Raw genomic sequence first — 16833 nt, 5'->3', positions numbered from 1 at the left:
TTAGATCTCTAAAGTACTGATGTACCCTGAAAAGTCACACCCTGGCAAGGTCACTCATATATTTATTCCATCAATGCTGTCTTTGCGGGGCAGGGGGTCCAGGGAGACAAAGGGACATAGCCAGTTACATAGCTAATAAGTAGCAGAGCTGGAAACCCAGGTATTTTACAACTCTCTATGACTCTAAGTTGCAGAAAAAGTTATAATTTGCTTGGTGGAGGCAACTTGCTTACCTAAAAGTTCCCTAAACTAATGAAATAATATGTCCTATCCCTCTCTATCTCTATTTCAAGTGCTTCATCCTGAGATTTTTAGACTTAACATTCAACCATATTATGTCTTCAAAGCCTGATGTATAACTTTTTAAAAAGTATTACCCTCCATGATGACAAATCTTAAAACTCTGAGGGTAGATTTGATTTTTGTTTAAATATCAAAAATTCATTGAGAGCCAAGTCTAGTGAATAATGTGGGTAATGCTATTTGATGCTGATTAAGTCAAAAAACAAGATATTGTAATGAGATCAATTCTTTTATATATGACTGGTAAACTATCTCTCATGATAATTCCCAAAGAAGAGCTCCAAATATAATCTGAACAGGACAAGACTCATTTGAATGAATGAAGTCTAATCTCTTGAAATCCAATAAGCAGTATGGTATAGTCAGAGGTGTGCTGGTAAATGTTTAACAACTGGCTCTCAAAAGATAAGATTTTATTTTAAGTTTAATTCTCTATTTTCTCTTTCACTTTCCTAAGTTAAACAATCAACAAAACAATAAACCAAATCTTGATTTGTAGTGTTTGGCAATTTCCAAGGCATAAATGTTCATATTATAAATTTAACAATTAGTTTTCATTGAGTACAAGTTGTCTCTAGTATAGTATACTTCTGAATATAATGGGGGGAAATCCCAGATAGGAAATCATGAAATTTAGGTATTTTTCTGACTTTTCTACTAATTTACCATGTTATTTTAGACAAGTTAATTTTCTTCTTTGAGTTTTGTTCATCTCATCTAAAAAATCAGCGGCTGGACTAGATGGATGACTTCTTCCTCTGATAGTCTATGATTCTACTACCACCTTGCATTCACATGTGTTCTCTGCTTCTCTGTTCTCTAAAATCAAAAACTTCCTTAATCTCCTCCCTCTTAACAATCATTTCTGACTCTCCTATCTTTGTGTGGCCTTACGCTCCCTCTTGAGTTTAGGGATTTTGAAAAGGTATTTCATAATATTTTTCTGGATTAAATACTTGAAAATGTATTCAAGAATTTTTTTTTTGGAAAATTAATAACGATTCAAGAGAGCAGACAATGAAACATTCCTCTTTCCCCTGGGCAGAAAGATAGGGGTCAACTAGGCCAGATTTTATATAGGGTCAATATATCAGGTATTTTTGCTTATCTATTTTTCTTTGATAATGTTTGATTTGGAAAAAGAAGAATTTTCAAGCAGTAAGCATTCAATAAAATTTTTTCAAGACTATTGCTCTTATTTCCTCTTTTGCTTCCTCTGCCTACAGCAGTTGTGACTATCACTAGCCATGTCTACTGGTGTCCTTCTGCCCCTTTGAGCAGTTTCATTTTACTTCCTGCATCCAATGATGACACCTACTAGCTCATCTAGTTCTTCATTAGCAGAGACACCTTGTGGTGTCCTCAGACTTTCCTCCTCCCCAGGCTGCATCTCCGGTTAGCCTTCACCCCATCTCCAATCCTGTAGCTTGTCAAAGGTGAAAATATTGTTAGAAATGGCTCTGCTGAGGAGAAAACCAAAGAACACCCATGGGAATCACAGATCTCTTCTACTCTTGCTCCCCTTTATAATAATTAATAATAATTTACATGTTGTAGGAGATATCCATGAATATTAAAAATCTTTGCTTTTGGTAAGAAATATGGAAATAATTATAACAAAATGAAAATGAGTTGAAATATAAATGAGAAATGAAAATAGGAGAAGAAATGAAAGAGAATAACAAACCTAGAATAAAATCTTTGGGTCTTTTTGGGAACACAATGTAAGAAAAGAAAGAAGAAATATAAAAGTTGAAACCCTAACAAGTTAAATAAAATTATATACAAAGCAAAAATGTAATGGTTTGCAATTGTGGTTTTGTTAGCCTTAAATATCTCTTTATAATAAATTCATTTTATCTACTCTGACATAATGTAAGCTCTTAGATAAATATTATATACATAATAAATATATTTATAATAAAAATGAACCCCCCCCCAAAAAAAGAATATTGCTCTTGAGCAAGGAATAGTTTACCTGTTAGATCTATGGAGAATGAAAGAATTTATGACAAAACAAAAGATAGAGAACATTATAAAATGCAAAATGGATAATTTTTATTACATTAAATTAAAAAGATTTTGCATAAACAAAACCAATGTGACCGGGATTAGAAGGGAAGCAGAAAGGTGGGAAATAATTTTTACAGCCAGTGTCTCTGATAAAAGCCTCATTTCTAAAATATAGAGAGAACTGAGTCAAATTTATAAGAATACAAGTCATTCTCCAATTGATAAATGGTCAAAAGATATGAACAGGCAGTTTTCAGATGAAGAAATTAAAGCTATGTATAGTCATATGAAAAAATACTCTAAATCACTATTGATTAGAGAAATGCAAATCAATACAATTCTGAGGTACCACATAACACCTATCAGATTGGCTAACATGACAAAACAGGAAAACAATAAATGTAGGGAAAGATGTGGGAAAATTGGAATACTAATGCATTGTTGGTGGAGTTGTGAACTGATCCAACCATTCTGGAGAGCAATTTGGAACTATGCCCAAACCCAGCAATACCACTTTTATGTCTGTATCCCAAAGATATTATAAAAAAAGGGAAAAGGACCCACATGTACAAAAATATTTATAGCAGCTCTTTCTGTGGTTGGCAAAGAATTGGAAATTGAGGGGATGCTCATCAATTGGAGAATGGCTGAACAAGTTGTGGTATATAAATGTAATGAAATACTATTGTTCCACAAGAAAAGATAGCAGGTGGACTTCAGAAAAACCTGGAAAGACTTACATGAACTGATGTACTGAGTGAAGTGAGCAGAACCAGGAGAACATTGTACACAGTAACAGCAACATTGTGTGATAACCAACTTTGATAGACTTAACTCTTCTCAGCAATACAAGGATCTAAGACAATTCCAAAAGACTCCTGATGGAAAATGCTATTCACATCCAGAGAAAGAACTATGGAATCTGAATGCAGATTGAAGCATACTATTTTCTCGACTTTTTTGTTTCTTCTTTCTCATGGTTTTTCCCTTTGGTTCTAATTCTTCTTCACAACATGACTAATGTGAAAATATGTTTAATATGATTGTACATGTATAGCCAATATCAGATTGCACATCATCTTGGGGAGGGAGGAGTGGAGGGAAAGGGAGAAAATTTAGAAATCAAAATCTTATAGAAGTGAATCTTGAAAACTAAAAACAAATAAATTTAATAAAAAAGAATATTGCTCTTGAATCTCCAGGACACTACCAGTTACATTTATTATCACTGGTCACTCAAAGGACAGAACTAGATAGAAGTTGCAAGGAGGCAGATCTTAGCCCAAAGTAAAGGGAAAAAATTCTAACAATTATCCAAAAATATAATAGACTACCTTGGGAAGTGGTGAGCTCTCCATCATAGGGATCAGAGGTTAGATGACCAGAGACAGGATGTTATAAAGAAGATTCCTCCCTCATACACAGGTTGGACAGGTGTACCACTCTAGTCACTTTCATCTCTGAGATTCTGTGGTAGAACATTGAATTTGGAGTCGGGAAGTTTGGGTTCAAGTCTTCATGCCCACACTTACTAGATGTGTTAATTGTGGAAAAGTTTTTCAACCTCTCATTGCCCTTAGGCAACTTTTTAAAACTATAAGTCACACATGATTAATATGGAATTATGTTTTACAAGACTGCATACGTATAATCTATATCATATTGCTGGTCTTCACAAGGAGGAGAGAGGGGAGGGAGGGAGACAATTTGAAGCTCAAATTTTTAAAAACCTAATTTTAAAATTTGTTTTTACATGTAATATGAAAAAAACTGTAAATTACTGATCTGCATTGATGGAGAGAAAGGGAGAACCCCTTTCCATGTGAGGGTTCATTACATTGATGAAATTATAGGTCGGAACCCCACAAAAAGAACAACAACAAAAATCTACCATACAGAATTGTTGTGAGGCTTAATAAACTGTAAAGCATTATAGAGAGGTGAGATGTAAGTATGACTTACGGTGAAGTATTGGTCTAATCAGTTGTCTCCTTAAGGTCTAGTCATTCTCTGTGGATAAAAATACTTGTTTCTCTGGATGGGAAACTATTCACATGCCGATCCTATCTTTTTTATTTGTTCCTCAGACATTTACACCAAAGCTGGTCCTCTTGGATCTGTCAGACATCAGCTGTGTCCAGGATGTTGCCAAAGAAATCTTAGATTGCTATGGCTGTGTGGACATTCTTATTAACAATGCAAGCATGAAAGTGAAAGGCCCTGCACAGAATATTTCCCTGGATCTTGACAAAAAGATCATGGATGTCAACTACTTTGGACCTATCACATTGACCAAAGGTATTGTGACTTAGACCTTTTCCCCAAGAATTCTCAGTCTTTGATTCTGAGGAAATGGCTCTTTCTTGTAAACACCCTGGTGACCATCCATTTCCTCCTTCCTTTGGAAACAATCTCAGTTCACAGGGTAATGACAAAGACTTTAACATGGTATTCAAAAATACTAGATGCACACATCCAATAGGATAGAAAAGGTTAGAATTCAGGAGTCCCAGGATCTACTCACAGCTCTGTCACTAGCTTGCTGTCACTTTTCTCCATCTCTAAAATTAAAAGATTGGACTATTTATCTTCAGCCTTCAAGTCGTGATTTTTTCATCCATCCATTCATTCAACAAATATTTATTAAATGACTACTGTGGGTAACAATGTAGGCACAGAGGAAGACAAAAAGATAATTAAGAAAAGTCCCCTGCCCTCATGGAGCTTACTTTCTAGCAAGGGTGATATAATACAAATTCTATATAATTAGCATGTACATATATACCAAAGATCTGTAATTTTGTTCACTGGAAACCCCATCCATCAAAACAGATCACATCCCATCTATAATTTAGCAGATAAGTCTTAGAGAGTTTATGAAGGTTCAGAGTTGTGAATTGCCCATGATGATAATGCTAATTCCTGACCCAGAAATAGATTAAATGTTAAAATCAGATTCTGAACTAATTGAATGACCAGTTTCAAAGAATAGTTGTTAATGGTTCTATGTCAATGTAGCTAGAGGTCTTCAATGGAATATGTCTGAGATCTGTGCTTAACATTTTTTAACACTGACTTGGACAAAAGCATAGATAGCATGCTCATCAAATTTGTAGGAGACACAAAGTTGGGAGGAATAGTTATACAGGGAATGACAGGATCAAGATCCAAAAGGATCTTGACAGCCTAAACAATTGAGCAGAAACTAATAAAATGAGCTTCAATGGGGATAAATGTAAAATTTTACCCTTCAGATAAAAAAATCAACTTTACAAATATGAAAAAAGATGGCATTGTTAGGTAGCAGTTTATCTTAAAAAGCTCTAGGTTTTTAATGGACTGCTGGCTCAATATGAGTCACAAGTATGATGAGGCAGCCAGAAAAAGATAGTTCTATTTGGGGCTACATTAAGAGAGGCATAGCTTCCAGGAATAGGGAGGTGGCATCCCACTGTACTCTGTCCTTGAAAGACTTCATCTGGAGAACTGTGTTCAGTTCTGATTATCAAGGTTTAAGAAGAATATCAACAAATGGGATTTTCCAGAGGGAGCAACCTTGAGAGTGAAGGTCCTTGAGTCCACATAAGAGGACTGTTGTGGGAACTGGGAATGTTTATCCTGAAGGAGAAAAAACTCAGGAGGAACACAAGAGCTGTCTCCAAATATTTGAAATGCTATTATATGGAGGAGGGATTAGATTTGTTCTGCTTGACCCCAGAGGGAAGAACTAGGAGCAATAAGTAGAAGTTGCAAAGAGGTCTATTTGGACTTGATGTCTAGAAAAGCTTCTTAACAATCAGAACCTCAGAGCATGGAAGGAGCTACCTTGAGAAGTGACAGTTTCTCCTTTCTTGAAGATCTTCAAGCAGTGGTTCAACTGCTATTTGTTAGGTATTACAGTGAGAATTCTTTTCAGGTATAGATTAGGCAAGAATGCCTCTAAGGTTCCTTCCAACTCTATAATTCTATTATTATATAATTATTACACATTACTCAAATCTGTGCACTCGATGGTCCAAACATACTACCCAAAACTGCTGGCTGTCCTGATCTTCCCTCCTTTCCTTCCCCCTCACCCCTGTCCCCTGTGCCTAGAATGCTCTGCCTCCTTCTCCCTGCTTTTTGGAATCTCTATTTTCCTGCAAGACTGTACTCAGCACTTTCTGCAAATGGCCTTTCCTGGTTCCACAGAGCAACTAGTGCCCAAGGATACCTTGCATCTGATTTATATATATATTGAATGCATTTATGTATATGCATATTACCTCCCCCCCCATTCAAACCTAAGTTCCTTGAGTTAGATTTTGTTTTGCTTTTGCCTTTATATCCCTAGCACCTAATACTAACACCTTGGAAGATCAAGAAACACTTGTAGGGGGTGGTGCTTGAGTGAGGGACCTCCTATAAAAAGCCATGGAAGTGGAAACTAGAATAATGTATACTGGGAAGAGCATAGCATATGCAAAGGAGAGCAATTTAAAATATATCTGGAAAGGTAGGCTGGAGACAGGTTGTGAAGAGTTTTTAAAGCCAAGGAGAGGAGGGTGTATGTTATTCTAGGGGTAAAAAGGACCATTAACCTTTTCTGAACAGGTAAATGACACAGAGCAGTGGCTGCATTAGTGATCAATTAATTAGTAAATCAGTCAACCAGTATTCATTAAGTGACAACTGTATACCTAAGCAGCTTCATGCATTTCTCCTGGAAGGCTGGGATTCTTAAGGGATCCATGAACTTCTTTGTATTTGGTAAAGGTTTTTTGTAACTGTATGTCAATATAATTTGTCCCCTTATGCGTTTTATTTCATGCATTTAAAATATTATTCTGAGAAAGGGCCTATAGGCTTCACCAGATTGTCAAAAGAGTGCATGACACAAAGAAAGTTAAGAATTTTTGCTTTAAAGGAAAGAACACTGGACCTGGAGGGAAGACATGGACTTGAGTCATGCTCTGACACTCATCTCCTTCATTGTATCATCTTGCAACACTTCAGATGTCATACTTTAACACAAATGCCATTGGCTCCCTCCATCTAGGTGCCATGCCCATGCTCCCATTCAACAATCACTTTCAGTTGTATTAACAAGTCATGAAGAAAATTTTTCTGTTACTGTTCTTCCACAGGCTACTGACCTTTATAGCACTGGACCTGCACCACTGCTGGGGCAAAAGTCTAACATTAATCTATACCTATAATCATGTGACAGTGTAAAGTCCAGAATTCTCCCACCTAGGGAATCCTGCCTCTCCCTCCCAAATAGTGGGACAAATTTGATACCAAAGGAAGAGTCCAAGGAGCTCCAGATTGATTATAGGTAGTAGTTTAGTCATTTGGGTTACTTACATTAAGGGCCAGTATGAGGGATCTCTGCAAAGAGTTCAGATAATCAATGGTCTGGAGTGGTGGCCAGACCAATGGAGGATCCCCTGCAAAGACCCCAGGAAAGCCCAGTGGTAATTATAGAAATTAAACAAAGGGAGGAGGAGCCATAGAGTACATCACTATTGATTGGTGAATATTTGGAGTTTGTGCTTAGTAATGAGCTCATTTCTGAGCTTGGCCATTAAGCCAATGTTGATGGGGAAATGCCAAACACAGGATTCTGTAATGCTCAAAATGTGCTAGTCACAAACTGGTCACCACATTCCTGGTGGTTGTTATTGGACACGTTATCTGAGTTATGACTCAGTGTCTAAATTATGATTTTTAACAAGTCACCAGGTGTGGGCTTCTACCTTTCAGAGTTTAAGTCAATGGCTTTTCACTTCCTACTATGTATTATGACTTTTTCCCAATCAAGACCCCTCGGGCAAATACTGTTAAAAGGAAAATTCTTTGTTGAAGCTTTCACCTTGATTAAAGAGGCAAAACTCAGAGAAAAGAAAATTAAGAGTTTATTAAAAAAAAATACATCAAGTAGCAACAAGTTAATGGGCTAATTACTGGAGATCAGCAAGGGTTTCAAGATAGAGCCAACTTTTATTAATAATTTTCATAATAAGATGAAGACAATTCCAATAGGTTTGGGTCAGCAAAAGAGGATGGACATTGCATCTCAGTTTCTCTCCAATTGTCTGTATGTGATGTTTAACAGGTACAAACAGGTAAGGAGTGACTTGCTACAATGAATAGCAGGTAATAAAAAAGCTGCAGTCTGGGTGACACCTTCCCCAACACTGATTGATGAGCAGGTCTGGGAACAATGAATCACTGAGTCAGCGTAACTTTCAATAATACTTACTAATAGTGTAACCCTGAGCAATTCACTTAATTTCTCTTAGCCTTAGTGTCCTTATCTATAAAATGAAGATAATAATAGTGCTTCATAGAGTTGTTTTAAGGCCCAAATGAGATAATACACGTAAAGCACTTCGCAAACCTTAATGCATGAGAGGTAATATAATGTGATAGGAAATGCACTGGTCTTGGAGTCAAGAATGCCATCCACTACTTACTATGTTACTTTGGCTAAGTCACTTAATTTTTGTGAGGCTTAATTTTCTTATTGTGACATATGAAAAGTTCAAGAGACATAATTTCTGGGTGATTATCAATCATTTTATTAATTTATTTAGCAAATAGTTAATAAGAGGATGGTCATTTGACTTTCTCTTATAAACCAAAGATGGATCATGGAGGCCAATCAATGCTTACATGCCCTTGGAAGAGTGGGTGTTCCTGACAGACAGAAATCAACTCTGATTGGCTAACATTTAATGAGAGAATGAATATTATCATGAGGGTTGGGCTTATTCTAATGAGGGGGTAGGTACACGATTTTGATTATGTCACTCATGGACAAGAGAAACTCATCTCAAGCCAGATTACCCCCACCTTGGATAATCTATACAAAAGGATCTATCCTCCACCTAGTCAATGAACAATGAACAATGATGGGATCAGAATTCCACCTAGATAAGATGGTCTGCATGGGGTAAATTTTTGGTCAAGGTCAGAAGTGTCCTGGAGAGACTGGACTTTGAATGAGGAAATAGAAAAGGAAAACCTTAATCCTAATTTAATAATTGGTTATTAATATGAGAGAAATAATAATTTCTCTCCTCAATAGAGATATCATTATCTCTTGTCCTACATAGGCTTGTCCTACTTAGCACGCAGCATTTATATGAGGATAGGTATACATATATGTATTTACATATACATATATGAAGATAATATATATACTATATAAATATTCATTATTATCATAATTTCTATTATATCATTTTGCTGTCATTATTTACAACTTAAGACTTCTTCCTAAGTAAGCTACAGCCACATCTTTCCTCTTTTCTTCTATTTGTGGCCTCATTAATGATTCATGGGCAATCATATACTCTTGGGTAAATTATCTTGAATGTGACAAAGTATTGTACCATTGGCATGAAAATTCATTAGGGTCTAAATTCTATGTTGTTGTTTCGGTCATTTCATTTGTGTCTCACTCTTTGCGACCCCATTTGGGAGTCTTAGTAAAGATACTGGCATGGTTTGCCATTTCCTTCTCCAAATCCTTTTACAGGTGAGGAAACTGAGGCAAACAGGGTTAAGTGACTTGTCCTGGTTCACACAGTTAGTAATCGTTGAGGCTGGATTTGAACTCAGGTCTTCCTGCCTTTAGGCCTGGCATTCCATCCACTGTAGCTGCCAAATTCTACACAGACAGTAAATTAAAGGTATACAGAGTAGTGTCAAACACCAATAAATTACGGAGTCTGTTCTAAGAAAGAGACAATAGGGTACATGTGTCCATGGTTTAATTTCTCTCAAGCTGACTTGACATGCATTACATGAGAGTTCAGTCCAAAACTGAGCTGCCCTAAGAGGGCCAGTTCAGAACTGACTCAATTTGGGATTTGGGGGTACAGGGTTATATGTCCTTTGAAGAGTAAGTGTCCCCAAGGGGTGCCAATCAATCCCTACTGGACAACATACTGGGAGGTGGGCTATATTAAAATAGGTCTTGAGTACTTGACCTAGGTCACTTAATCTTGGTCAACAGGGGCTGATATCACCCACCATCTAGACAGAGGAAATACCACCCCAGTCTTGGGAATCTGTCTTCATCCAAACCTGAACAAATTAGATCAATTCAGGCCTGAGTTAGAGTTTGACCAGGATAAGCTTATTATCAGTAAGGTCCTTGTGAAGAACTTTTCAGAAGGGCCTGGCTGGGGGAAGCTCTGAGAATCATTTTTCACTGTAGATACCGACACCAATTTTACTCAGCATAGGGAATAAATTTTAATTAAAGATCCTTTGGTTACAGAAAATAATAATGATTCATTTTTCTTTTTTTTATTCATTTTTCTTTAATCTTCTAAGTTTACAGCCTGGGACCTAGTTGTTCTTAGCTGTCATTTTCTAAACTAGTTGACTGTGCTCATCCCCTGCTTAAAGGGACCTTAATGCCTTAATGTGGGAGTTCTTAACCAATGAATCCATGGATAAATTTCAGAGGGTCCATGAACTTGGAATGGGAAAAAAATTACATCTTCATTTTCACTAAGCTTTAACTGAAATTTATTATTCCCTTCAATTCTTTAAAAACATTGTTTTAAGAAGGGATCCATAAGCTTCACCAGACTGCCAAAAGATCCATGACAAAAGAAAATTAAGAACCACTGCCTTCAGGTATTACCTCTCTTAAGGATATTAGCATTTACTAGGAAAGTCCTGAAGACCACAAAGCCAAGAAAATACAAAATGGAATACGTATAATGGTACAATTTCAGATACTGGAAAAAGTGGGTAAAAGAATTTGTAAGCAAGAGATCATTCAACCATTCATCAAATTACATCACATAACTGACCATTTAATCCACTAACCCATAAAGGTGGAGGCTAAAACATACAATCACAGTTTATCCATGTTTCACAAAGGAAACCATTTTCCCATTTACTCCATTATTTCATGGACTACTGGGCCTTCTCATAATGATTTCTAAGACACACAAGAGTTTTTGATTTGTTTGTTTTTTTTGTTTTTTGTTTGTTTGTTTTTGACATACAGAGAAGAAACACCTAACTTCTTGAGGATTATGCTTTTTAAAAAAAATGCTTTTATTAAGTGCCTACTATGTAATATGTGGGCAGCTAGGTGGCACGGTAGAAAGAATACCAGGCCTGGAGTCAGGAAGATGAGTCTTCCTGAGTTCAAATCTGGCCTCAGACACTTACTAGCTGTTTAACTCTGGGCAAGTAATTTAACCCTGTTTGCCTCAGTTTCCTCATCTGTAAAATGAGTCAGAGAAGGAAATGGCAAACCACTCCAGTATCTCTGCCAAGAAAATCCCAAAAGGGGTTACGAAGAGTTTTACACAATTGAAACAGCTCAACAACAAAAAACAAAATGCACTAGACACTGTGCTAAGCATTTTATAAATGTTACCTCATTTTATCCTCACAACAATCCTAAGAGGTAAGTGCTATTAGTATCCCTATTATGCAGATGATGAAATGGAGGCTCAGAGAGATTAAGTGACTTACTCAGAATCACACAGCTAATAAGTGTCTGAGGCTGGATTTAAACTCGCTTTCCTGACTCCAAGTCCAGAGCTCTATCTACTGCACCATCTAGCTGCCTTCTCTCTTAGTCTTATTCTTACGCTATTCATATCTTATTCTTAGCCAGGAAGGAAACTTATAGGTAACATTTGGTAACTATAATGAGGACATTTATTTCAGTGCAGCTGATGTTTCTGTATTTTGCAGCCCTGCTTCCCAACATGATCTCCCGAAGAACAGGCCACATCATACTGGTCAGTAACATTCAGGGGAAATTTGGAATTCCACTTCGAACTGCATGTAAGTTGCTAAACCAAAATGTCGGACTATGCTTGACTGCAAACTGAGATTTGCAGAGCCAGGATGTCTTTTAGTCCTCTGGGGTCCAAACATTTTTGAACATGTAAAAATACTTTTTGTTTGTACCCTAATATACATATATTATTCAACTACCATATTATGTACTTCATAAAATATTTAAAATTAGAGTAATTTAAAGGGATGAAAGAAATGTTTTAAAATAATTTAAAGTTATTTATTAGAAGTATAAAAATCCTTTTTATAGGATTATAAAAACTAAAAAAAGTATTTTAGTTAAACCAATGGGACTAAACATGCCTCATTAGTTTTAAAAATCTTAACCTTTTATGATACAGTGATTCAAAGGTCTTATTCTGAATTAATTTTATTTTGACATGGCTTTAATGTCTATAACAACTGAAAAAGGATTTCACAAAGACACATAGATCCAAATGGAAGAAGTGTATTTATCATTGGCTTTGTTTACTAAATCATGATACTCTTTTTTTCAATCCCATTCACTAATTATGCAAAAAAATTTTGATTAAATTAGTCTAGCAAACTTCCATTTTCCTTGATTTTAGGGCCCAGGGGTGGGAATGGGGATAGCATATGGTCTCAGAAGATCAAGAGGCAGGTCCAGGGGTCTACCTGTTCCAGGTTAGGGAGGAAATGCTGAAGCAGGACAGATTGCAAGATGCCCAGGTAGGCTCTGGTTTCCTGGTCATGAATGACCTTTATTTGCTTCTAAGCTGTTCAGTAGGTTTAAGGGACAGAGCTGTCTTGGGCGCAGGGTTGCAGATGTGATAGAGTTCTGTTCTTGGCTACTTGAATCTCAGTCCCACTGGTTAAGAGCCCAGCATAGGTAGGGAATAGCTCCCTGCCTGCTTGCATGTCTGCCTGGAGAGGAGCATTCCTGGACAATCATCCCCCCAGAGCTCACACTGAGCACAGACAGGAAGGAGAACAGCAAAGGCAGGCAGCAGCTGCAAAAGGATGGAACAGCTGTGCTGCCTTCCTCTGATATTTCAGATTCTGATATTTTAAGTTCTGCTATTTTAGATTCCAGCAGACTGTATTACACATGAAGACTTGTGTCCATTCTACTTTGGAGATTACTGTTTTTGTCATTCATGCTTTCATTTCACAAATATTTGTTGAGAATTTATTACAAATAAGGCTCTATGTTGTGCCTTTTGCAGTTTTCAAAGACTGACAAAAACATTCCTTGCCTCTTAGGAGTTTACAATCTAGTAGGTGAGAAATGATGAAAATATCTCTGACCTCCATCTTCTCTCTATTCTTGCTGATACAGCTCTTGTACAGGCCTCTATTACTACCCACCTGGTCCTATGAAGCAGTCTTCTAACATGCCTTCCTACTTCCAATCTCTCCTATCTGTAATCCATCCTTCACAGAACAAACAGAATCTTTTTTTTTTTTTTTTTTTGGTACAAACCTAGTCATGTCTCTTTTCTTAGAATATTCTGTGGTTCCTTACTATCTGTGGAATAAAGTTCAAACTACTTTGTATAGTAAAGGACTCCATAGCCTAGCACCACCCAGCCTTGCCAGCCTTATCTGATCTCATGGTATTCTACATTCCTGTCAAAGAGGACTCATCTATGTCCACCTCCCCCAAAGACCATATCTTCCTGCCTTTGTATATTTTTCCTTAGTCTGTCTCCTATGTCTGAAATGTCATATTTTTCCCCTTGTTACCTGCTGAATTCCTACCCATTCTTAATTTTTAAATTTTTATTGATAGCTTTTGTTTTACATCATTTTATTTCCCAAAGATATCTTTCTTCCCCTTCTTTAAGAGAGCTATCCCATGTAACAAAAAACTTAAATAAAAAAACAACCAACACATCAACTAAGTATGATAGTATTATGCAATGTCTCATACTAATAAGGAAGGAGGTGCATTTTTTTATTTTGAACTTAACAAATACCAAATAAAACAAATATTTGCATCTACAGAATAGAACAGAAAAAAATATCGCACCTGAAATAACAAATCTCAAATATAGACAGCTTACTTTTATTTTAAATATATATAATTATTTTAACCTTTAACTTTTAAAGCTCTGTGACATATAAAATGCCATAAAACAATAATTGTAGGAAAGCAAATTAAAGCAACTCTAAGGTTCTAGTCACCTCCTGACAGATTAAAATAGTGGATTAAATAATCAGAATGAGACACATAATTTTGCAAATGGTGAATATGGAAATTCATTTTGCTTGCCTTTGGATATTTGTTACAAAGATTTTATTTTCCTTTTTTAAAATAGGGAGATGAAGAAAATGCTTGTTAATTGAAAAAATTAATTTAAAAATAATTTGCATTTCTCTAGTTATTGACTATTTGGGATATTTTTAATGTGATTGTTGATAACTTAGATTTCTTCTTTTGAAAATTGACTTCATGTCCTTTGATTATTTGGCTATTGGAGAATAGCTCCTGTTCTTATAAATTTAAATCAGTTCCTCATATGTCTTAGATATGAGATCTTTATCAGAAAAAAAAAACTTTAGCAAAGATTTTTTGCCTAGTTAAATATTTCCCTCTAATTTTAGCTTCATCGGTTTTGTTTGTGCAAAACCTTTTTAACTTACATGATCAATATTGTCCATTTTATCTTCTGTGACCTCTGTCTTTCATTTGTCATGAAATCTTCACCTCTTCTTAGCTGTGAGAGGATGCATTTATTCCTCTCTTTTTGGAAACCAATCTTGGTCATTATAATTATGTGGTATTTAGTTGTGCTAGGGAAAGACAGCAATATTCTTACCATTTATATTGTCATGGTCATTGTACATATTGTTGTCTTAGTTTATGTTACTTCATTTTGAATCAATTTAAATAAGTATCCCCAGACTTCTCTACATTACTTATATACATCTTTTCTTACAGTAACACAGTAAGATTCTATTCCATTCATTCCATGTATTGCTTAGTCATTCTTCACTTGATGGGCACCTACAGAGATGCTTAATTCTTATTTTATTTCTATTTTCTCTACCAAGAAAAACCACCATTGCACTGGAAAATAACATAAAATAAGACTAACAGGCAATCAATACCCAAGACAAGTATGACCTGGGAGCTTTGAATTTGGCTACAATATTCCTAGAAATTTTCATTTTGGATTTCTTTCAGAAGGTGACTAATAGATTCTTTCAATTTCTACTTTGCTCTCTGGTTCTAAGTCATCAGGAAGGTTTTCTTTTATGATTTCTTCCATAATTTCCTTTTTTTAACAAGATTATTAAATGAGTTGGTGAGGAAGGTGTGGTTGATAGAGTTTTGTTTTGTTCAGTCCTTTTCATTCATGTCTAACTCTTTGTGACCCCATTTGGACTTTTCTTGGCAAAGATACTAGAGAGATTTCCTTCTCCAGCTCATTTTACAGATGAGGAACTGAGGTAAACAGGGTTACATGACTCACCTAGGGTCGCACAGCTAAAAAGTGTCCCAGGCCAGATTTGAATTCAGGAAGATGAGTCTTCCTGATTCCAGACTCAACATTCTACCTACTGTATCACCTAGATGGCCCTAGAAAGAGTTTACCTGAATTTTGAGGAAACCCTTTGATGGAATATCTCATATCATTCTTCTAAAGAAGATGGAAAAATATGAATGAGACAAAAATACAATTAGATGGATTCAAAACTGCTTGAATGACCAGTCTCAAAGAGTAGTTGTTAATAACTCAGTGTTAATGTGGAAGAAGTCTCCATTTTTCCAATGAGGGTCAGTTGCCAAGCATGATTGGCCTTCTGGTGAAAAACATTTTTCAGATTTAGAGATGACACAAAGCTGGGAGGAATAATTAATACTCAACATGATAGTATCAGGATCCCAAAAGATATTGATAGGTGAGATCATTGAGCTGAAATTGATAAGACAGATTTCAATAGGGATAAATGTAAAGTCTTACACTTGAATTTTTAAAAACCAGCTTCGTAAATACAAAATAAGTATAGCATTATTAACAATTTGTTTGAAAAAATATCTGGGGATTTTGGTTGGCTTCAAAGTCCATATGAGACAGCAGTGTGATAGAAAAGCAAAAAAAAAAAAAAAATCATGATCCATTAGGGGAGGCATAGCTTTCAAGGAATAGGAATGTGGTAGGCCCACTGTACTCGGCCCTTGTTGGACTTTATTTGGAGAATTATGTTCAGTTCTGAACATGATAGCATAGAGAAGAGGGAGAGTATCCAGAAGAAGGTTGCACTTTTAAGGATGGTGAAAAGCCTTGAATCCTTCTCAAATGAGGATCAGTTGTAGGAACTAGAGATATTTAGCCTAGAGAATAAAAGACTAAAGGGCAATGGGAGAGGGGACAGGACACAATAGCTATCTTCAAATATGTGAAACACTGTTATGTGAAAGAGGGAATAGACTTTGCTGTGACCCCAAAGAGCAGAACCAGGAGCACAGAGCATGTAGGCTTGATGTCAGAAGACCCTTCCTAGTCAAGAGTTATCCAATAGTAGAATACATTGCCTCTGGAGGTGACGAGTTTTCCTTCCTCATAGGTCTTCATATTGAAGCTGGATGACAACTTATGAGGTATGTTATGGCAAGGATGTTATTATTGTTGCTGTTGTTCAGTAATGTCAGAAGAGTCCTTCATGGCCTCATTGGGGGTTTTCTTGGCAAAGATACTGTAGTGGTTTGCTGTTTCCTTCTCC

At 36.1% G+C, this 16833-nt stretch overlaps 1 protein-coding gene across 1 annotated transcript in view; it reads left to right on the top strand.

Annotated features, from left to right (window-relative positions):
• The window catches only part of DHRS7C (dehydrogenase/reductase 7C), a 58439-nt gene that overhangs the window by 33154 nt on the left and 8452 nt on the right, over window positions 1-16833 (top strand). The window contains exons 3-4 of the mRNA XM_027850058.1: window positions 4404-4614; window positions 12034-12126. Of these exons, the coding sequence (XP_027705859.1) occupies window positions 4404-4614; window positions 12034-12126 (304 nt within the window). The remainder of the gene's footprint in view (window positions 1-4403; window positions 4615-12033; window positions 12127-16833) is intronic.

The sequence above is a fragment of the Vombatus ursinus genome, unplaced genomic scaffold, assembly GCF_900497805.2.
Source record: "Vombatus ursinus unplaced genomic scaffold, bare-nosed wombat genome assembly UNPS02008996.1, whole genome shotgun sequence".
Taxonomy (NCBI): Eukaryota; Metazoa; Chordata; class Mammalia; order Diprotodontia; family Vombatidae; genus Vombatus; species Vombatus ursinus.
Note: the sequence above shows the minus strand (reverse complement) of the source record. Positions and strands in the feature narration are given on the sequence as shown.